The 19,815-nt window shown below is 43.4% G+C and overlaps 1 protein-coding gene across 3 annotated transcripts in view; it reads right to left on the bottom strand.

Annotated features, from left to right (window-relative positions):
• Positions 1-19,815, bottom strand: part of LOC114942940 (pancreatic lipase-related protein 2-like) — a 192,246-nt gene that overhangs the window by 16,698 nt on the left and 155,733 nt on the right. Inside the window, exon 1 of one of the 3 annotated variants that reach the window (XM_029318433.2) lies at positions 19,106-19,406. The exons of the other annotated variants lie outside the window; for them this stretch is intronic. Coding sequence (XP_029174266.2) covers positions 19,106-19,127 — 22 coding nt within the window. The 5' untranslated portion in view covers positions 19,128-19,406. Of the gene's footprint in view, positions 1-19,105; positions 19,407-19,815 lie in introns of those variants that run through there. 3 annotated transcript variants of the gene reach the window in all.

The following is a 19,815-nucleotide window of genomic DNA, read 5'->3' as shown; positions in this document are numbered from 1 at the left end:
CTAAGAACACTAGGCATTTTACGCATTTAAAGGACTCGCGTGTCCACTTTTGTCTTGGCGAGGTGCCTTAATTGTCATAATTTTCTGCAATTAGTGCTTTTTAGTCGGACAATACGCTTTCACTCTCGCGATTTCACGTCTCGCTCGCGCTCGCCCATTATATAAGACGCGTCGCGGTCAGGGAAATAAAATAAAAAGGAACTACGGGAAATATATATATATACACATATATTCGTGACATTGAAACAATGTCGATTTTTATTGTGGACTGCTACGCGGGCCACGGCCGTTGCCCGACACGGTTTCGATTGTTGCTTTTCTCTCTCCTCACATCCCGTTCCCTTTCCCTCTTTCCACCCTCTTTTTTTTTCGCTCCTCTGCGTCGCGTCGCGACACACGAAAACAGCTGTTACTTCACCGCTGGTCGACGCGTCGCCGCGCGGCGCGGCTCGGCTCGGCGCGGCGCGGCCGCGCAAACGCGAATTCGAATTCGCTCTTTTTCAATGCGCGTGCCGCACGCATACAGAGAGCGACTAGGTACTTCGACCCCCTATGCTAGGTGCATCGACCAACGTATCCATATACTGCACCGACGCGCCTGTAACGCGACTGCATCACCTCTCGCGCCTCTCGGCCCTGACCGCGCGCATCGTATTTTTCGTGGGCGGAATCGGCGCGCCTCTCGAAAAACCATAACACCGTGCGAACGCGTCTCTAAACGTTCACGCGCGTTGCAAATTTCACTCATGGGTATATATAGGAAAATAGGAGCGCGCGTCGTGTATTTCTCATCAAATATAGTATATACGATACGAACCTCGAAGTGAAATCGGCGCTTTCGCTTTTTTTTCACGCGAAAAATGTAAGATTAACGAGATGATACAGAGACGTGAAAGACTGATTTTTTTTTTTATTGCGACATTCAATCCCGAATATAAAAGACGTTGAATCTTCCAATTACAGCTTTCGAACACGATTATCGTTTTGATCTCTCGCATCAATGAATATTATGAATCGCACAGTTGCGTCGTAAGTAATATCGTGAATAAATGATATACGCCGATCAAATTAAAACAGCTGACTTTTCTTAACAAACAAGGCCGACCAAATGTGCTGCTGGATGATGATTAACGTCACTAATTAAAAGAAAAAAGTGAGTCTGTACTCAGAAACGCAAACATAATTAGGGCCAATCGGGGGGAAATAAAGAAGAAAGGGTGACTGTTTGAGGACACACGATCCGCCTTCCTCCGGAGTCTACGATGACCGAGTGGTCATCGTTAATGGCGTCGGTAAAAAGTGTTTGCACGCGCTTACAAAGACCAGAGACCCGCCCAAGATCGGAGCCCGACACGATACCTTACAGAGCGGAAAGAAATTGCAGCGAAGCCGCGTAAAAAAATAACGTTAGTCGGTGAATTTAATTTACAATTCTGTAGATAAAAGCATTCAAGTTCGAGCTCTTTTAATACGCTCAATATACATATTAATTGATGAATTTTATTTTTTTTTAATATAATGAAAATTGTATAGTATTTCTCTTCCCTGCTATGACTGCTTGGCGCTGCGAAAAAATAAAGAAAGCTACCGTTTAATATTAAAAAGTAAGTGCACCGCTTATAAATTATTTAAATGTATGCACATTTAATGTGTATGAAATTAGCGCTTCTTGCTACCACCGTACACCTTCCGCGCATTAACATTACGAAACACATCTTATTTACATTAGAGCGTGATGCGACTTTAATGCGCCGTCCCGTATCGGAAGATACGAAACCGAACGCACGAATAACGAGAGGTGTAGCTCCCATGACGAGCCGATAGAGAGTGGCGTTCTCTCACTAATCGTAACGGTATTTTATTCGAACTCGTCAAGAAAATATTGGCCGAAATTGTTGGTGGTAATGGAGCAATTAGCGCGAAAACTGGCAACCAAAGGGAATCGGTTTGACAACAAAATTGGACGACACTTCCGGCGCCGCGGCAGCAAAGTCGAACTCGACAAATAGAGGCATTATTCACTGTGTTCACACGTTATGCCGCATATATACGGGCGCGTGCAACACGGAAAACGTACGTATCCGGCATGGAAGGAGAACAAAAAGTGGGAATTCGTAGCCGCGGATAATCGAGTTTACCGCATGTTATAGAGCGTTAAAATTTCCGCAGGCATTCGATCGCTCTTCCACTCACCCTCTTTCTCTCTCTTTCTCTCCCTGTTTCTCCCTTTCTCTTTCTATTTCTCATTCTATCTCGTCGTTTCGCTTTCCTCCTTGCTCATACCGCGTCGCTGATGGAGACGAGCTCAGTGTCCGCTTACAGGTCGCGTCAATGGTCGAACAATCGTCGGACTATTAGCAAACTATTACAATATCGATGGCAGCCGATGGGTCGATAGATACGCGAGCCATCAGCTGTTGCGCTGATCGGATATCTCCGATAAACTCGAGCTGCCACGGCTATACAGCCTCCGTCATCCCCAAATTGCTCCTCGTAGATCATTGGGTCCAACTTGGCAATCGAGAATAGTGTGATGTAAATGTACTGTTGTCGCGAGAACTCGAATTTCTTTCTCGAAAATTTCATTTTTTCGCGTTTATTATTTCATTATCATTGCTTCGAAAATTTGTATTCTTGCATGTCGTATTAATAGCATGCAATAAATGGTTTGGATATTTTCTTACTCAATCGCTTTTATATATTTAGTAATAGTCGTGGTAACTCTTTTTCGAAAGATTTAAAATATTACGATAGCCATTGTGTTAGTTACGTTCTTATATTTTATTATTCGACGTATCCAATCGCAAGAATTGTTTACAAAGAAAAGAATTTCTCGGCGCGCAACATGTGGTCGGCCATAAATTATTTCGTTCTCATATCCGGTTCACAGTATCATAACAAATCGAACGCTTTTAAATAATAGTCAATATCACGATTGTAACAATTTATTCCGGTGGTTCGCTTAAAAACGTTATGCACAGCGTTAACATTTGTTTTTCGTTAATGTTACACCAACACACATCAATTGCGTAACAATCATATAGTTGCTCTCCACTTCTCTCCCTCATTCCTCCGTCTCTCTTCCTCCCTTTCTCCTTCTCTGTCCAGCCTAGAACATTTTCATTATACATATTGTTTAATGCCCCTTTCATTCGAGGCAATTTCATTGGACAAAATTCCTACGTTATATCACGCAGAATGATATCGTCGAGTTGTGCAATTTTTATTGTCCCTCGAGTGGACGGACTGTAAAATGTTGGAAGAAAAGGAGGAAAACAACGCGGACGTAAATGCAACGCCGACCTACAGCCCGGTCCAGCCTAGGGAATAATCTATCCAGTAATTTATTCTGGTATAAAAATATATCCAATTAAAAACTCGAACTATCTGTTTCGTTTACCGTCCGTATCTCAAATCATCTTGTTTTATTGAATATCCGTACTTGAAATCAGTTCTCGTGGGTAAAGAAATTCGTGAATTTAATATCTATTTGAAATAAGACGTAACAAGAATCGTATATGATAATAACATTTTACATAAAATTAAAAGCGAACGCGTACGTAAAATTCGACGTAACTTTTGTCAGCAACAATTTTCGAACAACTAATTATAATGCAGGGCGGCAGAATGTCTCGCTGCGTCAATCGTGTAAAATATATTCTTCTACAGATTGCGCATTGATCACGTAGCGAACCGTTTTGATAAAATGTAGCATGGCAACGAGAAAAAAGACACATACATAAATATACGAAGCGGTACAGTACATAAATGTAACCCCGACCTAGGGGAACACCCGTGGCGGGAAAAAGAGGCGGAGGAAGGGCGCGCGTGATGCGCCATTCGAAATCGATTCCTGCAACGTGGCGTTGCAGCCTTCGATGAACGGGTCACGACCATGGAAATATGAATGAAAAACGGCGCCGCGCGCGGTTCTTCGGGAAAAGCCCCGCTTGGAAAAAAAGGAGGCAAACCACGTTGCCTGGCCATCGATCGGCCACGTGCTCGGCATCTGTTCGACTTTGCCGCCTTTGCCCGATGCACCTTCTGTAATACTCCTTCATTGAGATCCCTTTCTCCTCGGTAAAACTCCGGTAAATGAGCCTTGGATAGATCCACAAAGAATTATTCTCAAAGATATTACGCGAAAAGACCGAATCTTTTTCTCATCATTCTTACGCGATAGATTTTACTCGAAAATGAATAATTGGATTCATATTATTTTTCTACACATATATGTGCTTTTTATTATAAAGAGTTTGATCTCGTCTAAGAAAGAGAAGACGGCGTTCTACTTAAATTACAATGAACCGACATCATTAATCGCGCCTCGAAGCTTACACATCATCGTGACTCTTATTTAACAAAAGCTGTATCTAAAAGGAAGGATTTTGCACGGCGACGTTTTGTCACGTTCCTTCCGCAATTGTGTTCCCTTCTACGCGACGCGGAGAAATGTCGTCCACCTCGACGTTTAATCATACTTAAGTTCCTGTTTGGAGAACGCTCCCGCGCTTGAATGTCAGACAGCCCCGTCCAACTAATTATGAATTTCTGTAGACCGCAATCAATTTTCCCCGGGAACGAAATTGCCGGTAAATTGGCGTCGTCGGAGCTGATGTCCAACTATGCTTCCGGACTATCCGTAGTGGTGCCCAGACGCTGGGGATCACGGTGGCTCTTTGTGTTCCGGGGGTTACTATCGAGTAAGGTAGAAGGGAGAGAGGGACCGGGCTGATGCCGGCCGAGGTTAGAAGAGAGACGGCGAGATAGGGTGGTTTTTGGTAGGTGGGTTCTACAAAGGCGGGAGGGTGCTCGCGGGGGTGGACCTAAGCGAGGATAAAGGAGAAGGAGAAAGCACACACCATGGTGTGCGGCCCCTCTTGGGGAGGTGGGCCGGAGGACGATCAATAAGGAGCATCGCTGGTGGGGGGTCTTACCAGGACCTCAAGCTACCCCCCACGTTGTCCTGCTTAGGGTGAGGGTCCGCAAGAAAGAACCGAGAAAATATTCTGAAAGGGGTCGTCGTCGCGCATGTATGTGTGCGCGTTGGTGATCTCTCAGTCCGTGAACTTTGGTTCCCACCATCGCGCAAACCGCACATATACACATACACGTACACGTATACATTGTCCCACGGACATGTACGCGCGGTCCAGGCGGTCTCCACGTGTATCCGGAGACGACGGTGGCGAGAGATGCGGACCGCGTCGGGAGAAAACCGAGAAAAATTCCGAAGGAAGGAAGGAAGACTGGAGGAAAAAAAATTGTACGTGCAATTACCCATCCCACCGACACCGCGGGAAAGTGGGATTCCTTTGGCCAGCCAGAGACTTCCTTTCTCTCCCTCGCGGTAGTAAGTTCTTTACGTGGAACGAACTAATCTCTTTCCTTCGGCTAAAAAAAAAAAAAAAAAAAAAAAAAGAGAAAAACTCGCGCGATGTTACGCCTCGTCTTGGGGTAAGAAGCGTCGAATAAAGAATCGCGAGATGAATGCAAATACGTTTTACATATTGCAGAAGCACACGTTCTACCCGCGGCTCGCTTGTTTTCTCAGGAAACTCGTGGAACTTTTTTGTCGGAAGTCGAGCGTCGTACACCTGTTTGAATGTACCCTTCCAGTAGACGGCCAGCGCATTCTTTTTCTGCTGAAAGAGATGCGGTTCAAGTACTCGACACAAAGATTTTTATTATATGTACACGCGCTGCGTCTTCCGCATATAATTTATAATAGAATAATTAAGACAATTTTCTTCGAATGCGAAAAACAAAATTTATTTTGTAATTACTTTATCCGCAATCTTCAATTCTGCACATTCTCTTACGATAAATTCAATATATTATTCGAAGAATATCATAATAGACAAACGCATGTTTAGATAGATTTTTTTGATCGCGAAAAAGCTTTTACAAACGTTTTACGATTACTTCTGAAATCGAATTCGCCGATCAAAATCATAAAATATAATCCTATAAAGACGCGTCGTCTGGCAATCACCCGGATAAAAAATTACCGCAACGTCGTTACGGTCAGATCGTTTTAAATCTAATTTAAGACGAGTATCGCGCGCGATCGTGCGGTACACGATAAGGGACGTCAAGGAATCAGTGTCAATTAACGATGATGAAAGTAAAGGCTCGCCGCGTTACCGGAGATCGTGTATGAATATTCATCCCGTTCGGTAAATTTAATAGATCACGAACACTCTCGATGAACTACGAAGAAAAGGGTACGAAGAGAGAAAAAAATTGCGCAGCAAGGAAGAGTTTGCATGTCTGTGCGCGTACTTATATGTATACGCGTGCGTATGTGTATACGTATATACCCTAGCGCGATATCGTACGTATACGTAAGTGACTCTGATGTCGCAATGAAACGACAACGACGAGAAGATAAGCGCGACACACACGTACGTATACGCATACCTCTATATATACATATGTATGGGTGCATACGTTTATATTGTGCCCGGCGGAAGCGTCTAATCCATCGGGTGGGCATTGTTGTCAGACATATTGGGGTTTGTTCTTGAGGCAACCCGAGGGAAGAGGTGGAGGAAGAGGTGGCGGACGAGGAGATGGCGGAAGGTGGTCAGGTGGGTGGTTTGAAGGGGGGTGGGCCTCGGAAAGGGGGTGGGGGTGGGTGGTTAGCTTTATTGATCTGTAAGACTGCCAACCTACGGACTCTGTGCTTACCCGCGCTCTCCTCTTCGTTCTCCACATTCTCTCTACCACCGCCTTCTCTTCCTACGGCGGACCTACTCGCTCTTTCTCACCTTGCTCACTCTCTCTCTCACACACACACACACACATATACACGCATACACGCGCGCTCTCTCGCTCTCTCTTCCCATTTCGACTCAACCTCTCTTCCTTCCTCACGCGCGTTTCTCGGCCCTTGCAAACACGCACACCAATCCACATTGTCACTCTCTCGCTCCTGCCGTTCCCTTCCGTCTCACTTGTCTGCGTTCTCTCATCCCTGCGGTACGTCCCGTAAGCTCTACGTACCTACTCTAGCCACCCTTAACGCTGGCTTAGCAAGGGACAACCCCCGACCATCGCCACTGCCATCCACCGCCGCCGCCACCCTCCGCCCCCATCCTACCCATCTCCGCCGCCTGCCCCTTTTCTCTCCTCACCGACAGTCCTCCCGGATTCACAACCAGCTAACCAACACGCAAGTCGCTTAAATCCACGCTCAACCTAGTCTCATTGCGTTTGTGTAACGCCCGAAGACCGCACGGACAATGCGCCGTAACTTTCTCGGCGCTCATCTCGGCGAATTTCCCTCCCTTCCACCCTTTTACACTTTCTTTTCTTCCCTTCTTCCGTGCAACTTCTTTCGCCGCTTTCGTTTAAACTCGTAACACCCTACACCCGATAATAGCTGTTCTGTTTTATTCGATAAATGTCGATCGAATAAAAAAATTAAACGCTCGATTTACAATTCATCAATTTTCATTACATTCGATCTTAATTGGCTTCTGTAGAAATCTAGTTGATACATTTAACCAAAGAAATACATTATTTATCGATATTATTTTAAAATCATCTACAATACGTACTTGTGCTCTCACAGAGATTATTATCGATAGTAATAAGTGCATATATAGTTGATGCGATAAAACTTTGAAACAAACTGCACACATATACAGTGCTAGAACGACAAATGGCATATTATTTCTTTTTTGTATAATTAAAAAAAAACATAGCAATATTTGTATAGCTGTTCGGACAATATCGCCGCTTTGATGTCGCTGACACACGCGCATCGGACAGTAGAGTCACCTGACGATGCAACGTCCAAAAAATAATACGGCAAGAGAATCGACGAGCGCGTACGTGACAACCGTTAACTTTACAACTTTGCACCCACTATATATATATATATATATATGTTTCAGTCCAGTGTCGCGTCCTCGTTCCTCCACCTGCTCCACGTTCTTCTTTCGTTTTATCTCTCCCTCCTTCCCATCTCCTCCCTCTCTATCCATCTATCTTTATATATATATCGTATATATATATGCATGTACATGTACGTATACATGTATATATGCCTTCATTCGAGAGTTACGGTGCACAGGATGTAAGCGATTTCGAAACGTTTCTCCCGCTCCACCACATTCTCACCCTTCCTATCCCAGGCAAGGTCCGTCCGCCTCCTCGGTCTTTCCTACTCCCCCGCGCATTTTTCTTACATCCCCCTTTCCTCCCGTCGCGGTCTCTTCCAACCTTCGTCGACCATCGTCGGCTCGCATACATACGTCGCTACACGCACGCGTCGATGAGCACGCCGTTCTCCCCCCTATGACGTGAGATTAAATTCTAACGGGCCAGAGCTCCCCAACGTACGGGCATTTTTCTTAGCTCGCCGGGGAGGAAAGGACTACGTGCCTAAATTAATACTCACTCCCACGTAGACGGTCGAGGGTGGACACGGAGAACGAGCCACACGTACACGTGCAACTCCGGACCTCGGTAGCTGTGTGATGGTATACTCGTAGCGCCATACGGGCATTTCGACCCCCCGTTGAATTTCTAGCGGCCATTATTTAGCGCGCTTAGAACTTGCTGCCCTTGTGGGGTAATGGCGCCCTTCCGTGCATCGTATACCTCGGTATATACCGCTAGGATAGCCAACGGGACTGGATAAGGGGGGAAGAGGGAGAAGGGATCGGAGAGAGTAGGAGGACGAGGAGAAGTAGGGTTAGGGATTGCAGCAATCTGGGAATTCCTGTTAGTTCTTTGGGCGTAATGACTCAACCCATCCCGACGAAATTACGGCAAGAGAGCGCCGGATGAGAAGCGAACGGTGATTACGCGCAGCGACGATACGTGGAGAATACGGTACCGTGTATGTATCGCACACACACACATATATGTATATAAATATAGGTATATGTCGCGCGATGCAGCAGAGTCTTGGGAAAAGTCAAACGACAGATTTTAAAGCAATTAATTAAGGCAGCGACAGAAGGAGTTCTTCTATTATCCGGTACACGAGAAGCACGTGAGGTCGTTTCTCGCGATGAATTTCAGCGGACACCGCCTGAAGGCAAATACGAGGAGCCCCGTAGTTACGTAATGCTTTCATTACTCCGTTGTACGAGGCTCCCTTGCTTAAATAATCCTCGATTTAATACTAATTATCCACGATTTATAGAACGTAGAAAAAGAGAATCTTTACGTCTTCTGAATAAGCTCGGATAACCGTATGTTGCGGCGCTTAAATCTCTCGAGAAGATTTGCTCGAGATATTCTTACATTACTCACCTTCTCTTCGGTTTTATTAAGTAAGACAAAGATTGAACAAATACGTCTGAAAAATATTACAAGAATTTAAAACACGTTCGAATTAATTTAACGATAATCTCTTAACGTGTATTTGATTCGCAGGGATTTTCTGTAAGAAAATGATACGAATAAAATAAAACTCTCTTTCCCTTTTTTCGAATCTCTTCCTCTCCAAGAATAACGTGCGAAGAAGAGTCCTTCCGTAGTTCGAAGACGAACAAACCGAACATGGCGTTTTCTACTCAGAGTGTACCGCCGCTCCGGCAGACTTAGATTTAGGGGCTGCTAGTTGGAGGCAGTTCGCGGGGGGTGGCGGCGAGAGCCCGGTGAGGGCTCCGAAGGGATAGAAGAGGGACGAGGTATATGGGGGGTCGACGAGAAGGGAGGGTCGGGTTGGTTCACATTTACATAGCGGACCCGGCAGGACTAGATGACTAGGCGGTGGGATATTAAGAGGGAGAAAGGGGGTAGGTGGTGGCAATTCTGGCAACATGGCCGCGACCGAGCCGCGCGACGTACACCAAGGGAGCTTCTGGAAAAGGGGGAGAGGGTGGCTAAATTTCCTATGCCACCGCCACCTTCTCTCGCATCGACTACCCACCTTCGTCGGCCACCCATCGTCTCCCTCTTCCGCCAGGATGGGTATCCCATCCTGCTTAGACGCGATTTCTCGGACCTAGCTTTATTCGATTATTAAGGACCGCTATTGGATTAAACGCGATTCCATTCCGCGCGCGGTTTTACGACTGATTTTCAGTGCCCGCTACCACCCACTTGACTCGTCTAACTTCCTCTCCCGCTCTTTTTCCGACTTCCCGCTCGCCGCGCCGTTGATTGGTCTCGATGTCAGAGGGGGTGAACTTTCGTCGACGGATACCAGCGCGGGCTGGGGCACACGGACGGAGAGGGTTAGCCAATTAGATCCGCGACAAATCGGGCGTACAGCGGCGAATTGTAACGTGACAGAATTTCTCGAGATATAAACAAATGAGTCTTTCTCATTCCGGTATGCCTTCATTTTTCTATACCTGTTGACGTTAAACTTACAGTTGCGTTCAATTTTATTTCCGATGTTAAAAATACGATTATAATAAACGTGGAAATGTATTTCTAGAAATTCCGTGTTGAAATATACTCGTGAAAGAAACGTAGAGTCAGAATTTTTCCGTTATTTCTGAATATTCGCGAAAGAAACGATAGTCGGATTCATTTTACCGTCGTGAACCGGTTTTTTTTTCTTCTTTTTTTTTTCTAAGAATGTACGTTCCACTATTCGCGAAACTTTATTGTATAATATGCGCGCGACGACATTCACCACGCAAGAATAGATCCGCATTTTTTTCCCGAGTGTTCACCGACGCGCTCGTAACATCCACGCGGTATTCCTCGGCGCGAGCAAGGCGGACGTTAATCCCCGTCGCTGTAACTTTCAACGGCGGTAACTCATCCGATCAAAACCGTGAAACTTGGAGGCACGAGGCTTAGTCCTAATTTAAGGGTAGAAGTGAAAACCACCCCTGCCGGCGCTAATTTAAGGCCGGCACTGCCCGCTCATTTGTTTTAACCGCTCTCCCGCGGGAAAGTCGGAGGTGGAGAAAGTACGGTATACGCAGGTTTGCTGGCGAGCGAGAAAGAAAGACAGAAAGAGAGAAGGTTCAATAGAGAGAATCGAGAGGGACGGGGGAAGCTGAACGAAACGCGGTTTAGTTTAGTTGCAATTCACGCCATAGTGCCGACCAGCTTTGAGTTTGCTTTCACATTTTCAAAATGCGCCATGCGAGCATCGACAGCCGATACTGTTTGATCGCCAGATCAACAATTTCGAGATTAGCAACGCTTTTTTTCCAAACGCATCGTTTTGTCAAAATTTGCAAGTGGGATAAGAATGGAAATTTATTTATTTTACGATATTTATATTGAATAAAATAAAGTTTGTAAATAAATTTTTGGAGCAGTTATCTTTATAATTGCACCACGGAAAGAGCAATTGGATTTTAAATGTTCTTTATGAATAATTTGCGTACGTGTTAAGATTATAACTTTTTTGCGTTGTGTGAAAATATAAAAACAACGGAATTCTCTATTGGAGCATGTAATAGTAAGCAACATAAAAAAAAAAAAAAAAAAAAAAAAAAAAAAGACGATACGATGTAGCGTCCGAATTTAAGCTCTTTAGGCTGCTTCGATGTTTATCGAATTCTTCGGACTTTTCTCTTTTTATTTCGCCGTTCCATCATCCCGCAACGCGTTCTTTTTTCTCACTCGTCGAGATCACTTTAAAGCCGCTCTCGCCAACGTCCCGGCAGCGTCCACTTTTCTTCCTTTTTCCTGCATCTGGCCTGCGCGCGCGAGCCTTCTCCTTTTTTATTCGAACGAATCGCTCAGAATCACCCCGACGTAACGGAATTAACTCGCGATTTACCGATTTATTAGCACGCCGGACTATCTTTCTTTTTAAGCGATTTATTCGTGTATGCTATTTTCACTTTTTTTCTACTTTAAGAATATATCAATCGGAAAATATGAAGATTAGATTAAGAAAAAGCCAAGAATTGAAGGAAAATCCTTTTATATAATGTATATCGTATATCTATTAAACAAATATTATATTAAGATTAATTCTAGCGCAATGTAATTAGTTAAAAAATTGGCTATACTGATTAGAAATAAGGAATTAACAAAAAGTAGTTTCGTTATAAATGTATGAATTTAATGTGTAAATACACATTTGGCACTTGTCAAATTATAATTAAGAAGGGTACAAAAATGATATGCATAAATTCCAATCAGATAATATGATAATTTATACGAGGGGACTATATATTAAATTATTATTTAAATCAGAAAAATTTATATTCATATATCAAATATTAATATCAAATATTAAATTTTCATAAAAAATATCAACATAAGTGCTGAAAAAAATTTGAACAATTCCAACATATACACATTTTTCTACACTTTTAATCTCACGCCAATTATTCACTGTAAAATTGTCCGCTGACGGCGCCGTAGATATTCGTACTCACCTTGTGAAATATGAATCGGAGAGAAAGATTGTAACACAAGATTATAAATATGAATGCCTATCTCTTGTACATCAAAGTTTGCGCAATCAGAAAAATTCTTCATTCACCGAATGTCAGCCGGAGATACTGTTGACACTCTTTTTCACTCGAAAAATCTCTCTGCGTTCCGTCTCTTTGACAACGCGACCGCGACGACACTGAAAGCTCAATAGCGCCAAAAGGTGATTCGCGATCCTTACGATCGCGTGAATCTACGTCGAATCTGAATATCAAAGGCATTTCGTGGACAAGCGTAAAAACCTGAATAACGGCTGGGGGTCCGTTAGTCCAGGTGGGGTCCGCACCGGTTCCTTCCAAAAAACTGGATCGTCCATTGGGGGGCCGCCGCTGCCGTTACGACGTGTTCCCGCGAGACGTTAGCATCCCTCGCGGTCCAGCAATCGCGTTCTCGCGAGGAAACGAGTTCTCTCCCTGGACGAGATATGACATCCCTTGCGTCGCTTTGTGGAGAAACGAGTCCGCGGTGGTCCGTGATTTCAAAACTCGTTTAGACGGTTGCTCGTTTTTATGCCAAACAGGAAGAACGCTGATTCTCGAAAGAATGGTCTCTTGAAATAATCCGAAACGTTTTTCGTACAAAAATCAAAGACAAAAGAATCGGCCCGATTTTATGATCTTATTCGATTAATTTACAAGCATGTTAAATTCTCTTTATTCGACTCGTTTAATATAATGTAATATATATATTTATGTGTATATACATTTTAAGAAAGATCAAATATTCGCGATAGTTTGTAAATAAACTGTGTGAAAAAATGGTCTAAAATTGTGAATTGTAATTATATTTTCGGACACTTCTTTCATTATTATACGAGCTTTTCAATCCAATTTAATATTTATTTATTAAACATATTGGCGAAAAGTACGTTCTACATCATCAAAAATAATTCCGAGTCATTTGCATACGAAAGAATACATTCATCTCGCACTGTATAAATCTTAGGAGGAGGTCTACAGGAGAGAAAACTTGTTATATTAAATACAACCACTCTCTTCTTCTAACCGGCTGTTCTTGGGAACAGCATCTTCAACCGTTAATAGAATTTAACCGTTGCGAAAATAATCGCTAAAAATTTGTCTGCATTTTACTGCGTGAAACAATGCTTACAAACGATACATATTATTTTCGTCTCTTCCTCGATAAGCTAATGTAATTATTCCCATATCGTGTGAAAAATTGTGGATAAGGGTTTTTGATGCTATAACAAATACCGATACGGCATTTGTTATAGCATCGAGATCGCGAACAAAAGTGCATCTTGGGTATCGTAAAGCCGATCGGCGTACGTGCGCGTCATTGCAAATGAAGGTGCTTTACCTGGTCTTATCCGAGATAATAAAAAGGAACGACTGGCTGGCCGCGCCAGTTATTGGATAGTGGGAGGCCAGCTCGCCGCAAATGGTTAATAAAGCTTGAAGAGAGAGCGAAGATTGACCGTGAGATGCATACACGGAGCGGTTAAGGTACGCGTTAATGACATGCCTGCACCTTCCCCGGAGATGAGTGCGGATAGACAAAAAATATATACTCTCACCAACCAAGCCGAATCTTTAGTACTCCTCCTTTCAGAAGCAATGCGCAAACTTCTTTTTATACTACGAAATTTTGATATACAATAATCTTTGTTAAATCTCTTGAAAGAACTTAATTATCCTCACATTCACACGAATGAATTTATCTTTAACAAGATCGCGATGCTCGACAGTTTATTATAATAGCCGGCGTCTATTTTGTGAAACAATCCACTTTGCCATTAATTAGAATACGTTCTGTATATTACACGAAAAATGCCACGTAGATTCCTCTGCCGCTTGGCTTGACTCCATTATTATGTATTACGTTTAGTCCCCTTCGTCGATGGTTAGGAGATCAGGCATTCGCGCGACCTGTCGCAGTTCGACGATAGAAAATTGTAAACTCGTCGATATTGACATGAAGCGGAAGACGAAGATATTGCGGAAGGAATCAGTCGATTGGAAATTATTCGAACAAGTACGTGAGAGCCCGTGGCTGAAAAGTTCGAAAATTGAAAATTTCTGTCGGGACGTTGTAATCGGCCGTTGGCTCGAATCGGATGAGGGTAACACTGATGGGTGGCGGCCGGGGGTTGGTTGAGGGATGGCAAACTGTCGAGGCAACGCGCGAGCGAGCGAATAACCACGAACGAAACTTGAGTGATTTATGTTAATTCGTGTTAAATTACTTTGTTCGGCAAATGGGGTCCGGAGACATTTTTAAAAGTCGCCCGTGTTGACGCGAAAAAATCGCCAGAGTAAAAGACAGGTTTATTTACAATATACGAAAGATGATTTCCTTGAGGAACAAATATTTATTATTTTTCTCGTCGATATTAATAGCGGGGAAAAAAGGGAGAATGGGGAAAAAAAAATATATATATATAATCCAAATTCGTAGTATATCTACGATAACGAACGTTTAAAAATTTCATGCACAAAATTGTAAAAACCGCTCCGCAGTACGTTTCCGAATGCAGAGGTCATCCTGTTGTATTCTATACGCCTGAAATTTTCAAACGCACTTTTCGTGCATTGCATTTTACGAACATTTCCCGAAAAGCGAAAGTTTCAGGTTGCTTATTATTTTATGGACTTAATATGTATGTACAATCATATAGCGTGAGAGAGAGAGAGAGAGAGAGAAATAAAAGAATGTAGAAGTCGGATTCCATAAATTTCGCGGCAATTTAAAATTACATCACTGGAACGAAAAAGCGCAAAAGAGGGGCAGGGAGATATATTCTCAGTGTCGGAGACATTCCGGATTTCCCCTATTAATACCAAAGTTTGGTCGTCCAAGATTTTTCTCTCTTTCCAGTTATATGTGCTGGCGACATTCGTCCTCATTATTCCGCTCAGAATTTACTGGGCGAGACTGACTCCAAATTTAAGTACACGCATTTCTTGAATTACGAATCCTTATAACGTTCGCACTTTGCATTTGTGGTCGGATATAATTACAAGCTAGTGTACGTGGACGACATTTATCGTAAGTGCAACATTTTGCAACTTTCAAAATTATAAATATGATTAATACCTATTATAATTAGTGTAGTAAAAATATTCGTATAAATGTATATGTATATGTATACGTATAAAAAACGATGAGCGATATTTGTCACATAAATCAAATATTGCAATTAATATTCTCTATTTATCTTATCTTATCCTCTTAAAAACATTTCACATTTTTTCCTCGTACAATTCTTTATCCGCTACCAGTGAACGCCGATTTAATAATTTTCTATACGACAGAGCGCAAATCAGTGACCTTCGAATCAATTATATAAATTTTATATACGCACAACGAACGCAACAGATATAGATTTCGATATATCGCGCACGTCAGTAACAGAAAGAAATTAACATATATCAAAAATATTTCATGTATGCTGAAAGCAAACAATGTGAACATTGACATTTATTTACATTGACATCCTGAATCTTGTTAAATTAGTACATGTGAGAACGTCTCGGGCGCCAAAAAAAAGGTGGATTCCGCAAATATTTGCGCTTCTTCGTTTTAATTAAAATTCACACGCGCGTAAACGTTCGCGGCCCGCCGATGTGTAATTAATTTTTCTGTTTAGTGACACACGCGCGTGTAATATCGAAATATAATAATAAATACGTATCGCGGAAATTTCTTCAGAAGTACGGATTAAGCCGCGCTCTACATCAGCCAGCCATCCGATATAGCTATATCGGGACGGCTTAATTACAAAATAATTATCGCCGAGTAAGAGGCGTGCAATCGGCGAATTTTATACATCTCGCGAGCCCGACGTCGAACGTATATAAATATCAAAACCACCACCGCCCGCCGAGCCACAAAGGGATATTATCGTAATGCGCATTATTAAAAGAAGCGCCGGAGGGGGAAGGGGGGAACGAGTATGCTGAAAACTATCGCGTAATGTAACGCCGATAAAACAACGTACGAGTGCACAATAAACGTCCCCATGGCGGGACTCGTGTTCACTTTGTATTTTGACGAGCGTACACGCGGTGTACTGACACGCGCACACGCGTGTGTGTACACGCAGGAACGACGAACGAACGAACGAACGAACGTATGTAGGTACGAGCGAGCGAGCGAGCGAGCGCAAAAGTACAGAAAGCACACGAGGGTATAAGCGAGTGTAGGCGCGCTTTCGCCCTCCGTGCCATTCGTAACGTTGGCGTAACGCTGTACGCTATGCGAAACAACGCGCCGCCCAGCGTATTCTGGCCGTCGTCGTGTTGTAACTGCGCGTTGTAACGGGCACCGTAATACGATGAACGATGAATAATAAACGACGCTGCCGATGAACAACAAAACGGTGCGAAGTGTACCGCGAATAATAATTGGCAACCCTTTGGCTGTGTGTGCCCGCGTGACGACGAGCGATCGACGGTGGTACCCTCCCCCCCCCCCTCTGTTCAGGGATGGAAGGCTTGCCCGGATGAGTGTGGGCGCGGCGGGGGTGAGACATTGATCGACGATTTTAGCGTGCGGGCCGATTTTCTCTGAGAATTTAGATCCTCCGGAATTAACGTCGCTCGATCTGCGATCGAGTCCCGAGAATCATATGCATGTAAGATGTGCAAAGGAAACTTTTTTGCGCACATTTTTTTATCTCGACAACGATTAAGAAAAAATACTTGGAAACGTGTATTAAATTCAGATATACATACATAAAGCTGTTAACGCGGAGTAAATGTGATAAAGATGTAATTTTCGCGATTATAATGAAATTAATATTTGTTAAACCCGTTTAAAAAGAGATAATGCTATAACGCGTTTAATAGTCATTTTTAAATAACTAGAAAATTATCCTTAATTATTGTAATTTTTGTCGTTAAAAATATTATGGTACCGCGCGCATTATTTTCCAATATATCAAAACAACTCCAATTTATCATATATAATTTATTACAGTGGAACGATTCAAAAGGTGCGAGAAGTATTCATTGATTCTGCAGTCATCGAATTAATATCTATCGCATTCATTTAATATCTCGATCAAGAGGATATACGGATAAATATGTACCTCTACCATATAGGCCACTTCATTGCCGCTGCAACGTAGCGTACACAGCGCAAATTGCTGCGGCGTGACAAGACCAAAAAAAAAAAAAAAAGGGCCACGGGGCGCTTAACTATTTAAACTTCCGGTATTAAAAAGAAGGTGCGAACTCTCTTTTCCAGATGGATGCATTATAGTCCGCACTCTCCTTCCTTTCCACCGCTCTCGACCCTCGCCGATCTCCTCGAAGCGAGAAAAGTCGAAGACATCAGGCGTATAAGGGTATAACGAAATGAGATGCAGGCGGAAAGTAGTAAATACGACGTCGCGAAAGAAAGAGGAGACGATAGCGGATACGGACACGCTGTGCTGAGAGAGAAGTAGAGACACACACGGTCGAGGCGAACCAATCGCATGCTGCGCCTGACAACCAGGCGACTACTATACCGTACCATTGCGACCATTTGAGTTTCCTACCACGATCTCGCTGTCTCTGTCTCTCTCGATTCCTCTTGCATCCACCCTCTCGCCATCACTATCGTACCTCTATCTATCTATATTCCGCTCTCGCTCCTCTCTCTCTCTCTGTCTTCGTTCCGCGCGCGCTTCCTCTCCATCTACCCTCGCCACTCCTCGACCACCCTTTCTCGCTCGCACGTTCGCTTCTCGTTTCTATATCTATCTTTCTGTCTCTCATATCCTCTGTGTTCATCTCGCTCGCGCCTCCATCGAACCGGCGGAGCACCGGCCGATTTTGCATTTAAATTTGGTAAATTTGCCGGAGTTGGCAAATGAGCTGCGGGCATGGTGTCTAATACTCGCGCACGAGCACGGCCGCCGATACACTACGTCTAATGCCTCTAGAGAGAGAGTACGCGCGTACAGTCCTCCGTGAAAATCGTTCGCGATCGCGAGACACGATTTTCGAGGGTGATCTCGTCGTCGAGGTCATCCTGAGAGGGTAACGATGTATCGTCCTAGATTTTATACAGTGATTTAAAAATAGCCGACTCTTTTTTCTTTTTTCGCGACAGCTACAGATTTACGAGAAAAGACCAGGCCAAATTAATATTCTATTTGGAAACGTCCTATGACGACTATTTGGATTATCTAATATCTCTTATGATGGATTATACGTATCTGGTGTTTGATAGGATAATATTTTTTCACGAGTACAAAGAATATAATTAAAAACAGATAAGTTTTTTCAAATTTTCTTTTCAATTATTTCGTTTGTGCAACTATAACACAACAGTGCAGTAACAATTAACATAATAGATTAGTATTTTGATTAATCAAACTTTGACAGATGCATGCGTCATTATCTAGCATTAAAATCTTCGAACGGCAATCAGTCTACCGCAAGTCAGTGGAAGTTGAAATAATAACAGAACGCGTATCACGCATACACAGCAGCACCACCGAAAAAATACTTGCCGACTATTGCGCCGCGTTAACAAACCGCTTTCATAAAATATCGTCGAATAAAAAGTCGCGGCGAAACGTTGGGTGTGCGCGCGCGCGCGCGCGTAAACGTGTGCGGCAGAACCAGCGAAAACAGTTTCATTCATGGGTTCGACGCATTTTTTTGCTCTCCTTGCGCGCAATAAATCAATCGGCGATAAGCTGATAAATTCTGTACGCGCGCATCGACCGATATCAAGCGGGATGGGTTTCGCGCGGGACTGTACGCACCTACACGTGGGAAATAGTGCATAGGAAATGCAAACGTGTAGCGGAGAACTTCGGACAGCACCCTCTAATTTTAGCTCGCAGAGGGCAGCACCCTGTCATGCCTGTACGTGTCTGTCCATGTTGTAAAGTTGCGTTCTCTATCCTCATCGTACAGTCCTCTTTCCAAATTCAACCGGAACAACGCCCCGGAAAACCGGAAACGTCGTTTCATGGTCGCAGTCGAATCGACCAGCGCGTTTCTGCTCTGTTCCGAGACGAGTTTTAGTCGCGAGGGGTAGTTTTCGAGAAAATTCAGCTCAGCAAAATTAGTCTGAAACAAAAAAAAGATCATCTTCTTATTTGAAAAAAAAAAAAAAAAAAAAAAAAAAAAAAAAACCGTGAAGCTGACGAACGAAATTCGAGATTCGCATATTTCCTGTCGACAGAGACACTTTAATGCCGAAGAATCTTCCTTTTCAAGATGTCCCTTGATTATTTAACTTGGACGTAATTGTTTTACACGCGTCCGCATTACGGCGAAATCGTGCCGCGCATAAAATATTTTTTGAAAAAGCGGATAATACCTACACTACGCGGGAAGGTTCGTAGCCGGGGAAAAAATGCGCCACGGTATTAAAATTTCACTATCGTATTACCCGCTATGTGCTGGCCGACGTCACGAAACGTTGCATTAATCCACGGATGTCTGTCCAACGTTTCAATGAGAGCGA

Source organism: Nylanderia fulva, unplaced genomic scaffold, assembly GCF_048542155.1.
Source record: "Nylanderia fulva isolate GAGA-0341 unplaced genomic scaffold, ASM4854215v1 Scaffold2, whole genome shotgun sequence".
In the NCBI taxonomy this organism is placed as follows: Eukaryota; Metazoa; Arthropoda; class Insecta; order Hymenoptera; family Formicidae; genus Nylanderia; species Nylanderia fulva.
Note: the sequence above shows the minus strand (reverse complement) of the source record. Positions and strands in the feature narration are given on the sequence as shown.